This window comes from Gadus morhua, chromosome 15, assembly GCF_902167405.1.
Source record: "Gadus morhua chromosome 15, gadMor3.0, whole genome shotgun sequence".
Classification (NCBI taxonomy): domain Eukaryota; kingdom Metazoa; phylum Chordata; class Actinopteri; order Gadiformes; family Gadidae; genus Gadus; species Gadus morhua.
The window spans coordinates 1,153,577-1,168,881 of record NC_044062.1 but is presented as its reverse complement, the minus strand read 5'-3'; the positions used below and the strand labels follow the sequence as shown (position 1 = coordinate 1,168,881).

The 15,305-nt window shown below is 53.3% G+C and overlaps 2 protein-coding genes across 3 annotated transcripts in view; one reads left to right on the top strand and one right to left on the bottom strand.

Annotated features, from left to right (window-relative positions):
- antxr1d (ANTXR cell adhesion molecule 1d) overlaps nt 1–1,274 on the top strand; it is a 29,665-nt gene extending 28,391 nt beyond the window's left edge. Inside the window, 3 exon segments of the mRNA XM_030378961.1 lie at nt 1–2; nt 58–219; nt 221–1,274. The exon segment at nt 1–2 is cut by the window's left edge and continues 46 nt beyond it. Coding sequence (XP_030234821.1) covers nt 1–2; nt 58–219; nt 221–307 — 251 coding nt within the window. The 3' untranslated portion in view covers nt 308–1,274.
- A 151-nt stretch (nt 1,275–1,425) lies between these two features.
- On the bottom strand, nt 1,426–14,904 carry rrp12 (ribosomal RNA processing 12 homolog). 2 transcript variants are annotated; one of them, XM_030378959.1, is made up of 33 exons: nt 14,677–14,904; nt 13,919–14,142; nt 13,616–13,699; nt 13,382–13,458; nt 13,163–13,268; nt 12,924–13,040; nt 12,593–12,731; nt 12,335–12,462; nt 11,754–11,852; nt 11,576–11,667; nt 11,129–11,240; nt 10,713–10,813; nt 10,387–10,501; nt 10,037–10,179; nt 9,803–9,924; nt 9,646–9,710; nt 9,322–9,484; nt 8,492–8,711; nt 8,280–8,373; nt 7,930–8,088; nt 7,493–7,573; nt 7,266–7,371; nt 7,040–7,147; nt 6,756–6,913; nt 6,553–6,644; nt 5,908–6,063; nt 5,478–5,656; nt 5,273–5,386; nt 4,419–4,472; nt 4,233–4,311; nt 3,927–3,994; nt 3,739–3,821; nt 1,426–2,669 (listed from the first exon to the last, which is right to left on the bottom strand). In XM_030378959.1, exons 1-33 carry the CDS (start codon nt 14,813–14,815, stop codon nt 2,409–2,411), a joined length of 4,038 nt encoding a protein of 1,345 aa, XP_030234819.1. In that variant the 5' UTR covers nt 14,816–14,904; the 3' UTR covers nt 1,426–2,408. The 2 variants fall into 2 exon arrangements, with proteins under 2 accessions (XP_030234819.1, XP_030234820.1); XM_030378960.1 differs by having other exon boundaries at nt 4,423–4,472.
- Nucleotides 14,905–15,305: the final 401 nt, after the last annotated feature.

Here is a 15,305-nt window from a genome sequence, read left to right as displayed (position 1 = left end):
CGGTTCGGAACCTCCCCCCCTCCCCAGGCGCCGCTCCGGCTCCTCCCCCCCCCCCAGGCCCCTCCCCCTCCTCTCCACGCCCACTCCGCCCCCCCTCCCCCTCCTGAGCAGCAGCCCCTGGTCTCGTCCTCGGTGCCCCGCGCCAAACCGCCCACCAGGGGCCCGCGCACCACGCCCCCCCCCAGGGCCACGCCCCCCTCCAGGGCCCCCCCGCCCATGATGCCGGCCGCCCCCGGCCCCCCCCCCCTCCCGCCTGCCCCCGGGGGCCCCGGGCCCGCCCCCTTCGCGACCCCCACCCAGACTCTGATTCTGTAATGCGTGGGGGGGGCAGAGAGAGGGAGGGTATTATGCGCACTGAGCTTTGTCCCCGAGCTCGTATGCGCTCATAAATACCCCACCCTCAGCGGAGTCTCCCGCTCGGAGAGAGAGAAGGAGGCCTTCTCTGGGGGAGACGGGGGCTCTCGTTGAGGAGCTCATAGTAGAACTGCAACCTGTAGAAATATTAAAATACCAAAAAAAAAAGACAGGTTGTTTGCACGAGGTTTCATAGTCGCTGACTAATGCGGCCAATCGATGGTTACATGTCATACACACATATACAGAAGTGACGGAGGATGGCATTAAGAGGTGGAAGTGCATGTTTGATAGAAGTGTCTGCTATCAGTTGGGAGTTGATGCCGTTGGAATGTAATGTTGGTTTTAGAAAAGTATTTGTTTGTTGGGGATGATACAGCTGGGGCTGTAAGAGTAAGTAGCAAATGGTAATCAATCTTTAAGGTTTTTGATAAGCCTTTACAGGGGGTGTACAGCATGAGTACATCGACCACTTAATCAAAAAGCAAAGAGAATCAACCACTCAAACTAGGAAAATGTGTTTTTCAAACAGCTTTGTTCAAAGAAACTATTTTTTTTTGTTTTTTTTGTAAGTGAATATAAATGCATCTTGTAACTGCAGGGCAGTTGTACCTATTTATTTCAATACAGGCCCTTGTATGCACCTGCTCTAGTCAATGGGGGTTGTATAAAGTTCTGAGGTCCAATAGGTAAGACAGGAGGATTCTATCATTCCATCACTTTACAGCCGTCTGTCTCCTAAAGTGAGATACTGCATACTAGCTCTCCTTAATTGCATTTACTAATGACTGAAATGATGACGCATCGTTTCTGTATTAACACGCATTTTTGTCTTTAATTAAAAATGTATTTTATATTGCGAAAGTGATTATTTCAAGTAGACTGCAAAACCAATAAAATTTTGAAATATATGGATTCAGTCAAGGAATATGCAAGAAATTTTGTGTTTTCAGACTCTCCATTTGGAGTATGTCCAACTTGGCCAAAAGCCTGAATGGAAAGAAATGAATCAACCCAAAAGAAAAATCAGACTGACTAATCACGCTAATAACACTTAAATTGATTCCTCAAGAAGGTTAAAAGTGTTTTATGGAAGGTTATTCAGAAAGAAGCATTTGAGATCAATCTATTAATGACTAGAAATGAAAAACTGGTTGTTCAGGTCCAACTCAATTCTGGTCCATCTCTTATTCAGCATTCCTTGATTCTACTGAACCAACTCTGGTCGCTGATGACTCACAGGCTCTTTGGTTTTACTTTCCAGGATTTCTAACCGGGATAGTTCTACCAAAATGTAATAATTCTGAATCCGATTGCCTACTTTGAAATAACTTATGGTACCAAAACCTCATTATAGCATGTTTTTGACAGTAGTTCATCGATGACTTTATCTCCAATATTTTGCCAATGTCAGAGTTCATTGCTAAATTAAAGTATTAGGATTATATAAAACCAGTCAATTCTAAACTTAAGGATCAGTTGCTGACAAAGACTTTGTAACATTTAGTTATCCATGACCAAGTAGCTGGTATTTACTGCAATGGCAATATGTTTTGCAAAACCCCGAAAAAGGTAGGCTTAGTTTTTGATTTTAAACAGGGTGTTTAATTCAGCTGTTGGGAAAATATTGAACAGAGCAACAAAAAGTGTATACATTTTCCCAGTAAAAATGCAGAACTGTTTTAGATAGCTTACCCTGTAGCGCACTCGGAAACACGGTTCAACTATTGGTCTATAGCACCATCTAGAGGTCGCATCGGGTACTGACATGAAGGCATATCTCCACTTATCCATTTACTGTGAACAGGGATGCATAAATAACACTAATGATGAACAGATGCCGAGATGCCTTCTCTAGCTATCACAAATGGTAACACATCTATTAGCAGCTTGTTATGACAAGCCAGATTTTCAATATCACCATTTTCTATCCATAATGTCGATTCTTATAAATTCAAAAAACATTCATTTTCGGATAGACGTTACCCAACCATAGTCCTGCATGTAGACAACATGTCCAACAGTCCATTGGTAGAACTGAAGACAACGTAACTTTAAACCACCAATACCTGCTGTAAACATGACAGCATAAAACACACCCATTGAGAGGCCGCTCGTTCGGTGTGCGCGTGTCCGCGTGTGTCCGTGCGTCGGTGTAAATTCCTCACACACGATGCATAGAAAGTCCATAAGCTTCTTCTGGGTTTCAGGTTCTCTTCTTGTTGATGTTCCTCTTCATCTTCTTCCCCGACTGCGCCCCCTTCTGGACACCCCGCACCATGCCCTTGAACTGGCCTTGCAGCTTGGCCTTTTTCCTATTCCACACAGGAGAAGACACGGGGGAGTCACCTCACGGGGGAGTCACCTCACGGGGGAGTCACCTCACTGGGGAGTCACCTCACGGGGGAGTCACCTCACGGGGGAGTCACCTCACGGGTGAGTCACCTCACGGGGGAGTCACCTCACGGGGGAGTCACCTCACGGGTGCGTCACCTCACGGGTGCGTCACCTCACGGGTGAGTCACCTCACGGGGGAGTCACCTCACGGGGGAGTCACCTCACGGGGGAGTCACCTCACGGGGGAGTCACCTCACGGGGGAGTCACCTCACGGGGGAGTCACCTCACGGGGGAGTCACCTCACGGGGGAGTCACCTCACGGGGGAGTCACCTCACGGGGGAGTCACCTCACGGGGGAGTCACCTCACGGGGGAGTCACCTCACTGGGGAGTCACCTCACTGGGGAGTCACCTCACGGGGGAGTCACCTCACGGGGGAGTCACCTCACTGGGGAGTCACCTCACGGGGGAGTCACCTCACGGGGGAGTCACCTCACGGGGGAGTCACCTCACGGGGGAGTCACCTCACGGGGGAGTCACCTCACGGGGGAGTCACCTCACGGGGGAGTCACCTCACGGGGGAGTCACCTCACTGGGGAGTCACCTCACTGGGGAGTCACCTCACTGGGGAGTCACCTCACGGGGGAGTCACCTCACGGGGGAGTCACCTCACGGGGGAGTCACCTCACTGGGGAGTCACCTCACTGGGGAGTCACCTCACGGGGGAGTCACCTCACGGGGGAGTCACCTCACGGGGGAGTCACCTCACGGGGGAGTCACCTCACGGGGGAGTCACCTCACGGGGGAGTCACCTCACGGGGAGTCACCTCACGGGGGAGTCACCTCACGGGGGAGTCACCTCACGGGGGAGTCACCTCACTGGGGAGTCACCTCACGGGGGAGTCACCTCACGGGGGAGTCACCTCACGGGGGAGTCACCTCACTGGGGAGTCACCTCACGGGGGAGTCACCTCACGGGGGAGTCACCTCACGGGGGAGTCACTCAACGGCTGCGTCAGGGAGGCTGTAATCTAACCGGCTCCGTACCTGCGGTTGAGCGTGGCCTTCCTCAGGGGGATGTAGGCATAGGGGTCCACCTTCCCGGTCTTCTTCACATCCCCCTTCCCCTTCTAAATAAAAACAAGACAAAAGGGTCAGGGGTCGCCTTGTCCAAAAGGGTACAATGCAGTGCTTTGTCCCAGTCCCACTGGGCGGGGCTGTGGTGTGTGTCTCACCTTGGACTTGTATTCCACTCCTGAGTCTCTGCCGCCCCCTAGTGGTCTGTGGATGCCAGAACCTCCGGCTGAGAAGACAACGGTTAGCAGTTGAACCCCCTGCCTATATTATTGATAAACCAGGCTACCAATCGACTTGAATGTATCCCTGTTTTTGACCACATATTTAACACCAATGGGATCTTGAATGCGCAGTTTGCTTCTGAAAAGGCTAAACCGTTCGGGCATTCATATGTCAAATAGTCTTGCTTCAATAACCTCATTTCTGAATGAATAAAGTCGTCCATTGATCAGATCAACTCGTACCTTTGTATTTGGACTTGGCATCCGTCTCCATGTCCTCGTCGAGGTCGTCCTCGTCGTACTTCCTCTTCTGCGTCTTTTTCTGCGGGAAACAGAAGATACAGTCGTTAGCAGCGGTCACATGGGAAGCCCCCGCAAGGGCAGCAGGAAGTCAGCGCCGAACCCCCCGCTGGGGGGCGGGATGATCACTTACTGTCCTCACGCCCGCCTCCTCCAGGATGTCCTTCAGGTCGTCCTCTGCGTCTGTGGAGAGAGGGGACGGTCAGAAGATGAAGTGTGTGAAGGCCATGAAGGGTAGGATGGTGGAGTGGCTAGTGGCTAGTGTAGCAGCTAGTGGCTAGTGTAGCAGCTAGTGGCTAGTGTAGCAGCTAGTGGCTAGTGTAGCAGCTAGTGGCTAGTGTAGCAGCTAGTGTAGCAGCTAGTGGCTAGTGTAGCAGCTAGTGGCTAGTGTAGCGGCTAGTGGCTAGTGTAGCAGCTAGTGGCTAGTGTAGCAGCTAGTGGCTAGTGTAGCAGCTAGTGGCTAGTGTAGCAGCTAGTGGCTAGTGTAGCAGCTAGTGGCTAGTGGAGCAGCTAGTGGCTAGTGTAGCAGCTAGTGGCTAGTGTAGCAGCTAGTGGCTAGTGTAGCAGCTAGTGGCTAGTGTAGCAGCTAGTGGCTAGTGTAGCAGCTAGGCTGTTTGATTCCTGGCCAAAACGGTCCTTCCTTCATTCATTGCCAGTCTCTTTGGATTAAAGGACCTGCTAAATGTCTATATAGTAAATAGTGTGATAAATAAATATTGTAAAAAAGGTGGCTTAGGGCTTAGGGGCCAGGTGAGGCGGGGCCAGGTGAGGCGGGGCCAGGTGAGGCGGGGCCAGGTGAGGCGGGGCCAGGTGAGGCGGGGCCAGGTGAGGCGGGGCCAGGTGAGGCGGGGCCAGGTGTGGTCGAGGATTCATCAGCACTACCTTTAAACACTATATTTCGCTTCATTTTGAACGCATCATAAACCGCGCGCTCCGGGCAGCGAAGTGGGAACCTGCGCCCGATGCTTCCTCCCCACGCCTACCTTTCTTCACGTCATCCTCTTCGTCGTCGCCGTCCTTGATGATGAGCCGTCCGTCCGTGGTCAGCTTGAAGCCGTGCAGCTCCTTGGCCCGGCTCTTCTTCTTGGGGTTGGTCGCTGTGGAGAACAAGGGACAGAGGTCTCAGCCGGACAGGTCGGTTTGGAGCCGTCCGTGCGGCGGATGCTTTGGCGTGCGCGCGTCCTTTACCCAGAACCCTCTGGGACACGGTGGGGTCCAGGAAGTTGAGCGGCTCGTCCTCCTCGCCCTCCTTCAGCCACGCCCGGCCCTTCTGCGTCTGCTTGCCCGCCTTCTTCTGGCCCTTGCCGCCCTTGCCGCCTTCGTCGTCCGACATCTCGCTGTCCGAGTCCGCCAGGATGTCCTCGATGCTGCGGGGACACGCACGCAAAGTCAGGAGGGACACAAATATATATACTATGGAATAAAAGTTAAATAATGAACGACCAATATGTCTAGGTACATAGCTCATGACACGAGTCATGTGAACGGAATCATGAAATGTGTACACGGTGAGTAAATATAAACGGTAGTACAGTACACGACATGCCTGTTAGGTGGATCTAGGGAGAGATTCATGTCAGTAATGCAGCATAAGGGTGTGGATAAACGTGTGCTTTACTTTTGGGACTGGGGTTTGGGGGCGTCGGCCTCGCTGTCAGAGTCCTCGGGCTCCTCCTCCGCCTCCTTGCGTCTCTTGGTGCGGGCCTCCGACTTGCGGATGTTGATCAGGACCTTGTGATGCTCGACGGGCAGCATGCTCTTCACCAGCTCGAACCTGAGGCCAACACACAGCGTTCAGTCAAACCTCAGTGGACAGCGTTCAGTCAAACCTCAGTGGACAGCGTTCAGTCAAACCTCAGTGGACAGCGTTCAGTCAAACCTCAGTGGACAGCGTTCAGTCAAACCTCAGTGGACAGCGTTCAGTCAAACCTCAGTGGACAGCGTTCAGTCAAACCTCAGTGGACAGCGTTCAGTCAAACCTCAGTGGACAGCGTTCAGTCAAACCTCAGTGAGCGTTCGGTCAAACCTCAACTATATGACCAGTTACATCCAGCCTACTGATACACAGAATGCCGGATTAAACCCTACCTTTCGGTAACCATTAAACTCATCCCCTATGTTCCTTTTATTGAGAAGTAACAAGTAGACCATGAAAGTGTGTGTACAATGACGGAATATAAAACGACAAGTATTCGCCTGGCATTGTAATTTTCTGCTAAATAAATAGAAGTTAAGTGTATGTTTGTTATCGATGGACACTCACCCAAACTTCCTGGTGAGCTTGGTGAAGACGTTCTTCAGCTTGGTGCGGAAGTGCCTCCTCATGTCGTCCTTCAGGTTGCCGATGCCGTCCATCTGACCGGGGGGTAACAGAGGGAGTGTTGAACAGGGGGGACCCGGTACCGGGCACCAATAGAAACACTGAACCTGAGCGCGGGTCAGAGCGTGGGGACGGCTTCAACGTACGATGACCGAGACGTGGGACGCCAGGGTCTTGGGGTCCATGACGAAGAGGAGCACTTTGATGAAGCCCAGGGCGGCTTTGACGATCTCTCGGGTGCTGGAGGAGAGCAGTAGGCACACGTTGTGCAGCAGCTCTTCCATGGTCGTCGTGGCGATGGAGTCTGGGCACAAGGAAACGTACCGTGAGACACAGAGCAACGTGAACGGCCAACTGTCTGTAAAGTTTACATTCACAGTTCTAATACTCGACGTCTATAGTTGATTATTAGCGCTGTAATATGGATTACCTTTGTACTCGAACACCAGGCGGGTCAAGGCCAGCACGGTGCAGGTGATCATGGTGACGGAGCCCATGAGGCCGGCGTACACCAGAGCCAGGTACTGCTCCAGCGCGTCTGGGGTTGAGAGGAATCAACACTTCAGGACGCCTTCAAACTCATATCCCAGGCTGACCCCAAAAGGAGAAATCATTTCCTTGAACGTTATGTTAGTAATGACAGACATGCTTCTCACCCTTTGGACTGTCACAGAAGCGCACAAACGCCTTCCCGATCTCCACCAGCAGGGTGTAGGCGTTCTTACGAGCGCCCACGGAAGTCTCCTTGGTGCAGATGATGACCTGACGGACAAACAGAGCCGGAATAAGACCCCCTTCCAGCACTATGTGCGTGGGTGTGTGCGGTCGACCAGGCATCGTGTGCGGCAGTGTGTGCGGTCGACATCGGGTTGTCTGGCTGTACCTCGGGCAGCAGAACGATGATGAAGTCGCGGTGCTCGTCCTCCAGACGCTTCACGATGTGCAGCAGAACCTTGAGCCTCGGCTGGAGGACAAACAGAACGGCGAGACGAGAGTTAGACAGGAAACCAGCAGCCAATATACTGTACACTCGCAGGGTTTCCCGCAGAAAATGTGTTAAGTTAGGTGGTGAGGGGGTGCACTCTTTCACAGGTGGACCATTTATGCTTATTTCCATGCAGGCTGTTGATCTATACAAAGAGAGTAAATTACGTTTTTGGATTATTTTATACTTTTGTGTAATATTCACGATAAAAAATTTAAATAAAAGGTTTTTATTTTTAGGACGGTGTAGTTAAGGCGGCAGGCCTTCGGGAGAGCCTGACGTGTGTGTCCTGTGTGAGGACCTAGCTGGCGGTGACGGCGGCGTTGGGGTCGTACCCGTTTGGCGGGCGACGAGGCGTTCTTCAGGGTGTCCAGCAGCACTTGTTTGAGCGTCTCCATGTTGGCCGTGATGAAGGCCTGGCACTCGGGTCGCTCGCCACCGCACAGCTCCTCCAGCACACGGTACGCCTTCTTCTGCATGCCCGCCTCCTTCGTCTGACACACACACACACACACACACACACACACACACACACACACACACACACACACACACACACACACACACACACACACACACACACACACACACACACACACACACACACACACACACACACACACACAGTCACTTCACACTCTTATAACCGAGTAGGAAGTAAACAATAAAGATCCATCGTCCGTACCTCCAGGTAGGGCTTGATCAGCTCGTAGGTCTTAGTCATGTTGCCCTCGTCCACACAGGGCGCCATGGCAACCACTAGATCCATGACCGACAGCCTGGGCAGGGGGACAGGGAGAGATGGTGAGTCTTCTACGTGAGCTGCAGGCCACAACCACGTATCTTTATCAAAACAAAACGCCATCACAGTAACAAGTGGCCTCAGCCTGGGCCTACCGGGTGAACTCGTTCTCCTTGTTGCCCAGTCTCTCCGTGGCCTTCTGCAGGAAGGTGCAGATCATGGCCAGGTCGGTGATGGTGAGGTACACCTTGATGGTGTCCAGGACGGCCATGCGGTAGTAGGTGGGCTCTCCGGCGGCGGGCTGCTGGCTGTACACGTTGAACAGGATGGGCAGGAAGTTCTTGGCGAAGCGACCCACCTCGGCCCGGTCCCCTTCTACAGGCAGAGGGGAGGACGGCACATGAGACCAGTACACTCTGAAGGAGACCAGTACACTCTGAAGGAGACCAGTACGCTCTGAAGGAGACCAGTACGCTCTGAAGGAGACCAGTACGCTCTGAAGGAGACCAGTACGCTCTGAAGGAGACCAGTTGAGAGTGGAACAACAGGACACCTGATCTGCTTCAGCGTCCCGTGGGAACCCACCCCTGCGCAGCCGGATGAGCCCCGGGCCCTTACACCCCCCCCCCCCGGTGGGGCCCTTACCCCCCCCCCCCCGTGGTGCGGCCCTTACCCCCGCGGGGCCCTTACCCCCGTGGGGCCCTTACCCCCGTGGGGCCCTTACCCCCGCGGGGCCCTTACCCCCGTGGTGCGGCCCTCACCCCCGTGGGGCCCTTACCCCCGTGGGGGGCCCTCACCCCCGTGGGGCCCTTACCCCCGTGGGGCCCTTACCCCCGTGGGGCCCCTTACCCCCGTGGGGCCCTTACCCCCGCGGGGCCCTTACCCCCGTGGGGCCCTTACCCCCCTGGGGCCCTTACCCCCGTGGGGCCCTTACCCCCCTGGGGCCCTTACCCCCGTGGGGCCCTTACCCCCCTGGGGCCCTTACCCGTGGAGCAGCTCTTGGTGATGGTGACTCGGAGCGCCTGGCAGATGGTGAGCCGCAGGTCTGGCCGCTCGTTGATGGCCGTGCCCAGCGCCCGGGCCAGGCTCTTGAAGGAGGTCTGGATGTCTGTGGCGCCCGTGCAAAAGCCAGGGAGCATAGTCCATACCTGGGAGGGGGGTCAGAGCAGAGAGAGAGAGAGAGAGAGAGGGGGGGGGGGGGTCAGAACACAGAGAGAGGGGGGCGGGGGTCAGAGCACACCGTCTCAACACCTCGCTCAACGCGTCGGCCCTGAGGGCCGCTCTCGTGAGGAGAGGCGCTCGTGGCTACCTGCATCTGTAGCGTGTTGTAGACTTTGGCCTCCAGCTTCTCTCCGGCCTGCAGCAGCTGCTCAGCTGTGGACACACACAACCCATGGATGAGGCGACGGCCGGTGGGTAGATCAAACCCACCCGGAGCCCCCGCTCTTCATCACAGCCGGGCTTACCTCTCTGGTGGAGCGTGGTGGCCAGCGGCAGAAAGTAGGAGCTGAAGAACGCCAGCTGGGTGTTCTTCGTGTGGTCTCGGAGGATCGGCACCAGCCAGCTCCGGGGGAACTCCAGGTCGTCACTGAGGACCAGAACGCACGCAACACGGTCAACCAACGGCCCTACGCTCACGCCCAGTGGGAACAACGCGGGGAGGGTGTCGTGGGACCCCCGCTGGGACCAAGGGGACGTACTCGTAGCCCGTGATGTTCAGCGGCACGGCGCCCAGGACCACCTCGGGGCCCATGCTCTCGACCGCGCCGCCCACGGCCAGGTCCAGCTCCCCGGTGAAGGGGAAGTGGGGGGTGGGCCGCAGCGCCGCCAGGGACTGTAGGGACTGGGAGGGCAGAACAGGAGTCACTCCCCACGCCACGCCTTCCACGCAGCTCGTCAGTCCACAAAGTGTTTTATTGGAGAGAAATGCTTAATAAATACATCATGTTTTCAAACTCAATAAATAATGGTTTGAAAAATGGTGATTCCAACATTGATGGAATAGTGATTATGATTTCTTCAATATTCGAGCGGTTGGTGTCCAGCGTACCTTCATCATGACGGGGTGCGCCCGCTTCCCCGCCACGCGGTAGAAGGAGCCGAGGGCCTGCAGGACGAACGGCCAGGAGGCGTGGTAACGGTAGGACAGGCCCTCCTCCACGATGCTGCAGGAGGAGGAGGAGGAAGAGGAGGAGGAGCAGGAGGAGGAGGAGCAGGAGGAGGAGGAGGAGGAGGAGGAAGGGAGGAGGAGGAGGAGGAGGAGGAGCAGGAGGAGGACCGCAGGGGGAGAGCGGGTTAGTTGGCGTCATGATTCAGGACCGACCACGGCCGTGAGCAGCAGCAGGAGGCTGAAGCGGTCGTAGCCCCGGAACTCACCGGAACATCCTGCAGACGTAGGAGGCGTTCCCGGAGGAGGCGCTGGCGGTCACCGTGCCGATCTCCTCCATGTGAGGACCCACACACTCCGTCAGGAGGGTCTGCGCACACACACACACACACACAATTATTACAATTATAACAGCCATCAGTACATGGAGCAGCTAGAAGGTACAAAGTAGGATGAGCATAACACTGAGAACACAGATAACCTACATAGAATCAAGGCCTCAAAAACAAGGATTGATCTCAAGTCGGTTGATTTCATTTGTAAATTACTTGGAAACATTTCAGTTATTTTGACACACACGCACACACACACACACACACACACACACACACACACACACACACACACACACACACACACACACACACACACACCAGAACAAGACTGTGCCAAGCGGTTTGTTTACCTTGAGCGTGTTGGTTGCCGCGGACACCACGGGCGTGTGGGGGGACAGGAGGCAGGTCATGGCGGCTGTGAACAGGCGGGGGAGGTGACCCGTGTTCAGAGAACTCTGCAGGCTGAGACAGAACCAAACCCTCGTTAGTGAACGCTCAGAACAGAACTACGTCTCAGTGTAAGCTAGTGATCGACCGATACTTTATTTTATTTTTCTTGCCCGGCATGATTTACAGACAGTTCAATAAATGTTCCTTTTTTAATTGACACTTGTAACATTTTATAACCATTGTCATTTTTATGATGTAAATTGAGGGAGCAAAAGCCGAACCGGCTCCAAATATCGGCTCAAGAATATCGGCAGCCCGTATCGGACGTCGGCTAAGGCTGATGAAACGTAAAACCAATCCATAAGGGTCGATCCCCAGGGGGCCATGAAGAGGTGAATGTGCGTTACCCTGCCAGGTGGACGTGGGCCTTCTCCATGACAGCGAGCCAGGCCAGCAGCGGCTGCAGGTCGTTCTCGCTGGGCAGGTAGTCGTACAGGGCCTGGGGCGGGCATTCAAACGCAGTTTAAACCCTCCACTCCTCCCCCCGTGTGTGCTGTGGTGTGGGGCGGTGTTGCTGGGTCTCACCGTGATGATCTGGGCGTTGAGCTCCGCTGACATGGTGCTGGGGTTGGGCTTCCCGGTGAATAGCTTGTGGAAGGCCTGCATGGCACTGGCTGTCACCAGCTAAACACACACACACACACCATTCGGTTTAGCATTGAGCATTGACCAGACGCTTGTACCCAAAGAGGCTTACAGTGAACGAGGCATCCTTGAGCAGTGAGCTCCACCCCTAACGGGAGTCAGACCCCGCCCCTATCTGGAGTCAGACCCCGCCCCTATCTGGAGTCAGACCCCGCCCCTATCTGGAGTCAGACCCCGCCCCTATCTGGAGTCAGACCCCGCCCCTATCTGGAGTCAGACCCCGCCCCTATCTGGAGTCAGACCCCGCCCCTATCTGGAGTCAGACCCCGCCCCTATCTGGAGTCAGACCCCGCCCCTATCTGGAGTCAGATAGGGTCATAATGAAGAAGCAGCTTCTGAATGAATCCATCTACATTTACATTTAGGGCATTTAGAAGACGCTTTTATCCAAAGCGACTTACAATAAGTACATTTGTCATAAGAATGGAGGAAGCCGTCTACAGGTTTTAACGTGCTCTCACCACGTGTCCGAGCGTCATCACGCGCAGCAGCGTCTCACAGCAGGTCTTGACCGCCCCCTGGGGGAAGGAGGGCAGCAGCTCCTTCAGGACCCCCAGCACGTGCAGTGTGGTGGTGTCCTCCTTGCTGCCTGAGAAGAAAAAACACACGCCAAAGCATGAGGTGGTCGGTCCTTCTCAAGTCACGAAAACGAATTGGAGAGAAGAAGAGTGTGCAGATTTGCACGACAAATGTGTGACTTTTTTGTTTCTTCTCCTTACCCCCAGCCTGCTCCATTTCTTTGATGCAGAACTTTGCCGTTGCCATGGCCGCGGGATGATGGGATGGGGCGTTGTCTTTAAACAGGAACTCGCTCCCTCTGAGGATGGAGCACACTCCGTGCTGCGCCGCCTTGCGGACCTGGAGGAGAGCAATCAAGGGCAGGGGAATGACGAGGGCGTCACGATTCCCCTCTCTCGGGGTCTTCGGTCTTTATATTGTATTAGGTGTAGTGAGCCTTGAGGTTGTTATCCTAGACGGGCAGAGATCGATCTAATTGATTGAACAATAAGAGTTTGGCTGAGCACTGCTGTGTGGCAGAGAGCGTCAGACCTTGGGCTTCTTGTGGACAGTGAAGCTGAGCAGGCCGTGGTACGTCTGCAGGGTGGAGGGGTAGTTCCACACGGACACGTCCTGCTTCTTCAACAGGGTGGCCAGGCACGACAGCACCTGCATCACAACAGGGTCAACGTCGTAAGGGGCGTCCAGCTCAGGGGGCAGGAGCCTGGGCTACTGCAGAGTGAATACATCAACCCAACAGAGGCTCGGGCGGGAAGACGAGGGCAGCTCACCCAACGGAGGGCGGAGCCGGTCTCACAGCTGGCCTGCTGGGACATGACGTCCATCAGGGCCTTGGACGTGTCGGAATACTTGGAGACCAGCACTGGAGTAGGGACCCTGGGGACCCGATAACAACACACACACGTCAAACTCTGGGATTCTGTAATCCAGTGAAGTTCATTGGATATTCTGAGGACAGCGGTGGGAGCGAGGGTCGACCGAGGGCTGACCGTTTCATGACCAGGCAGAGGAGGTAGGCAACGGCGGCCAGGGACTCTGGGGCGTCCACAGCCTCCAGCGTGGTCATCTACAGGGCACAGGGCCAGGGCAGAGCAGGGCAGGTTAGGGTGCTCAACACCCATCCAAAAAACGACTGGCTTCAATTCCCCCAAATGAATACAAATATGATTGAATATATTAGTGTTTTAGTCTCAACAGTCTTCAAGCCCGGAAGAAGTACTCACCAGTGCAGCAAAGTATTCGGTCTCTGTCTCTTTCCCTCCTTGAGAACGGATCACCTCAGTGACAGCAGCCAGCACAGCACAGATCTGTTGTACAAACCAGGCAGCACCAATGAAGGTCTCACTGCACAACGTCAAACAACTACGCCTCTTCACTGCATCGGAATTTAAAGCAAAAACCTAGCAGGTATCCGACCTAAAACCTCGTTAACACCAGTTAGAACGTGTCAAAGTATCATAGCAAATGATACGAGTGTGATTGTGTATGTAACAAAAACAAACTGATTATTCAAAATCCTTATTTACCTCTTTGTGAGGGGCGGAGTTGGACTCCCAGTACCGCTGGACCTTACTGAAGGTGAGGTTTGAGCAGTCAGACAGACCACTGAGGAAAGTGCCGGAGGTCTTCTCAGTGAAGGCCAGCTCGTCGTCTTCCTCCATGCGGGCTCCTCTTCGGTCACTAACATCCAGAGGTCCGACTTGCAGGTCATTGTGGAGCTTAAGAGCGTCGACTGTGAGATCACTCTTTTCTGTTGGAAGACATACCGTTTAAATAATAGATAATTATCCACACAGATATTGAAAAGGAGTTCCTGGGTACAGGAATTGGAGCATTAGATCTGCATTCCACACACAAACAATGATTTGTATTATTTGAATTATGGCCACAAATATTATACAGGACATAGATATAAGCAGATGTAGTAGTACAAGTAATGTAACACAAAAATAATACACACACACACACAAACCATCAACAACTAATAAGTCACCAACGAATGTGCAGACAAATACTACTCAACACATAACGTTAATGTCAAGGCATGCATCGATAGCTACAACAATTAAGAAAATGGACTAGCCTAGGATAAAAGATTGAACAAACTTACAACTTAATTTGACAACTTTGTAGAGTTATTCAATGACTTGAACTACAGAAACATACATCGTCAGTACAAACACGGGTGGATCAGATCAATGTTAATTTTAGTTAGTTAATTTGCAGTGACTGCCTGGCCCACCGACCCACGTGTGATCAGGGAGGTAGAAGAAGCACGGCTTACCACTCGGTCGGCTGAAAAAGCGACTTTTAGCGGCCTGTCGATAACGATTTGTTTCTGGATTCGAATCGCTGCTGTGTCCTTTCTTCCATCGTTTCAGCTTGTTTGCGACCCCCGACTTGAGCTTTCCAGATTTTACCATTTTGGATGATAAAAAGTCACGCTCTCTCTGCTCTATTTTTACAGCGACTCCGTCGCTCTCCGAATACGTCACTATTATCTCACGTGTCCTCTGGTTTGTCGTCAAATCAACCGGTAGAGGGCGCTCTCCAGCAATAACTATTTGTTATGCGTTTACTAGACTGACTAGGGAGCATACATTAGCTGAACAATGTATAACTACCCTGTCATAAATTACTTCCTCCTTATGTGTTTGGTAGCGCATTTGATCTGCAGACCTCTATCAAACGATGATCGCTCTACAGAATCAGCCGATTGTACTACTTGCCCCATGTACATTGCAAGACAATGGGGAGCATATTTGGATACTGTATTATAACGTATTTATTGGAGATTTCAGGGGTTCAGTAGTAGGGTTGAGTTTACGTATTAACCAAGTGGCTTTACTCAAACATATTTTCAACCTCACTTTGCACAGCAGCACTCGACACATTTTCTGCAGGAAATACATT

Coding starts and splice junctions, on each gene's coding strand:
- rrp12 (XM_030378959.1), bottom strand. CDS start 14,815: ATGGTAAAATCTGGAAAGCTCAAGTCGGGGGTCGCAAACAAGCTGAAA. Junction 9,485..9,645: donor ACAACACGCTACAGATGCAG/GTAGCCACGAGC, acceptor CCCCCCTCCCAG/GTATGGACTATGCTCCCTGG. Junction 7,148..7,265: donor CTTCTGTGACAGTCCAAAGG/GTGAGAAGCATG, acceptor TCTCAACCCCAG/ACGCGCTGGAGCAGTACCTG.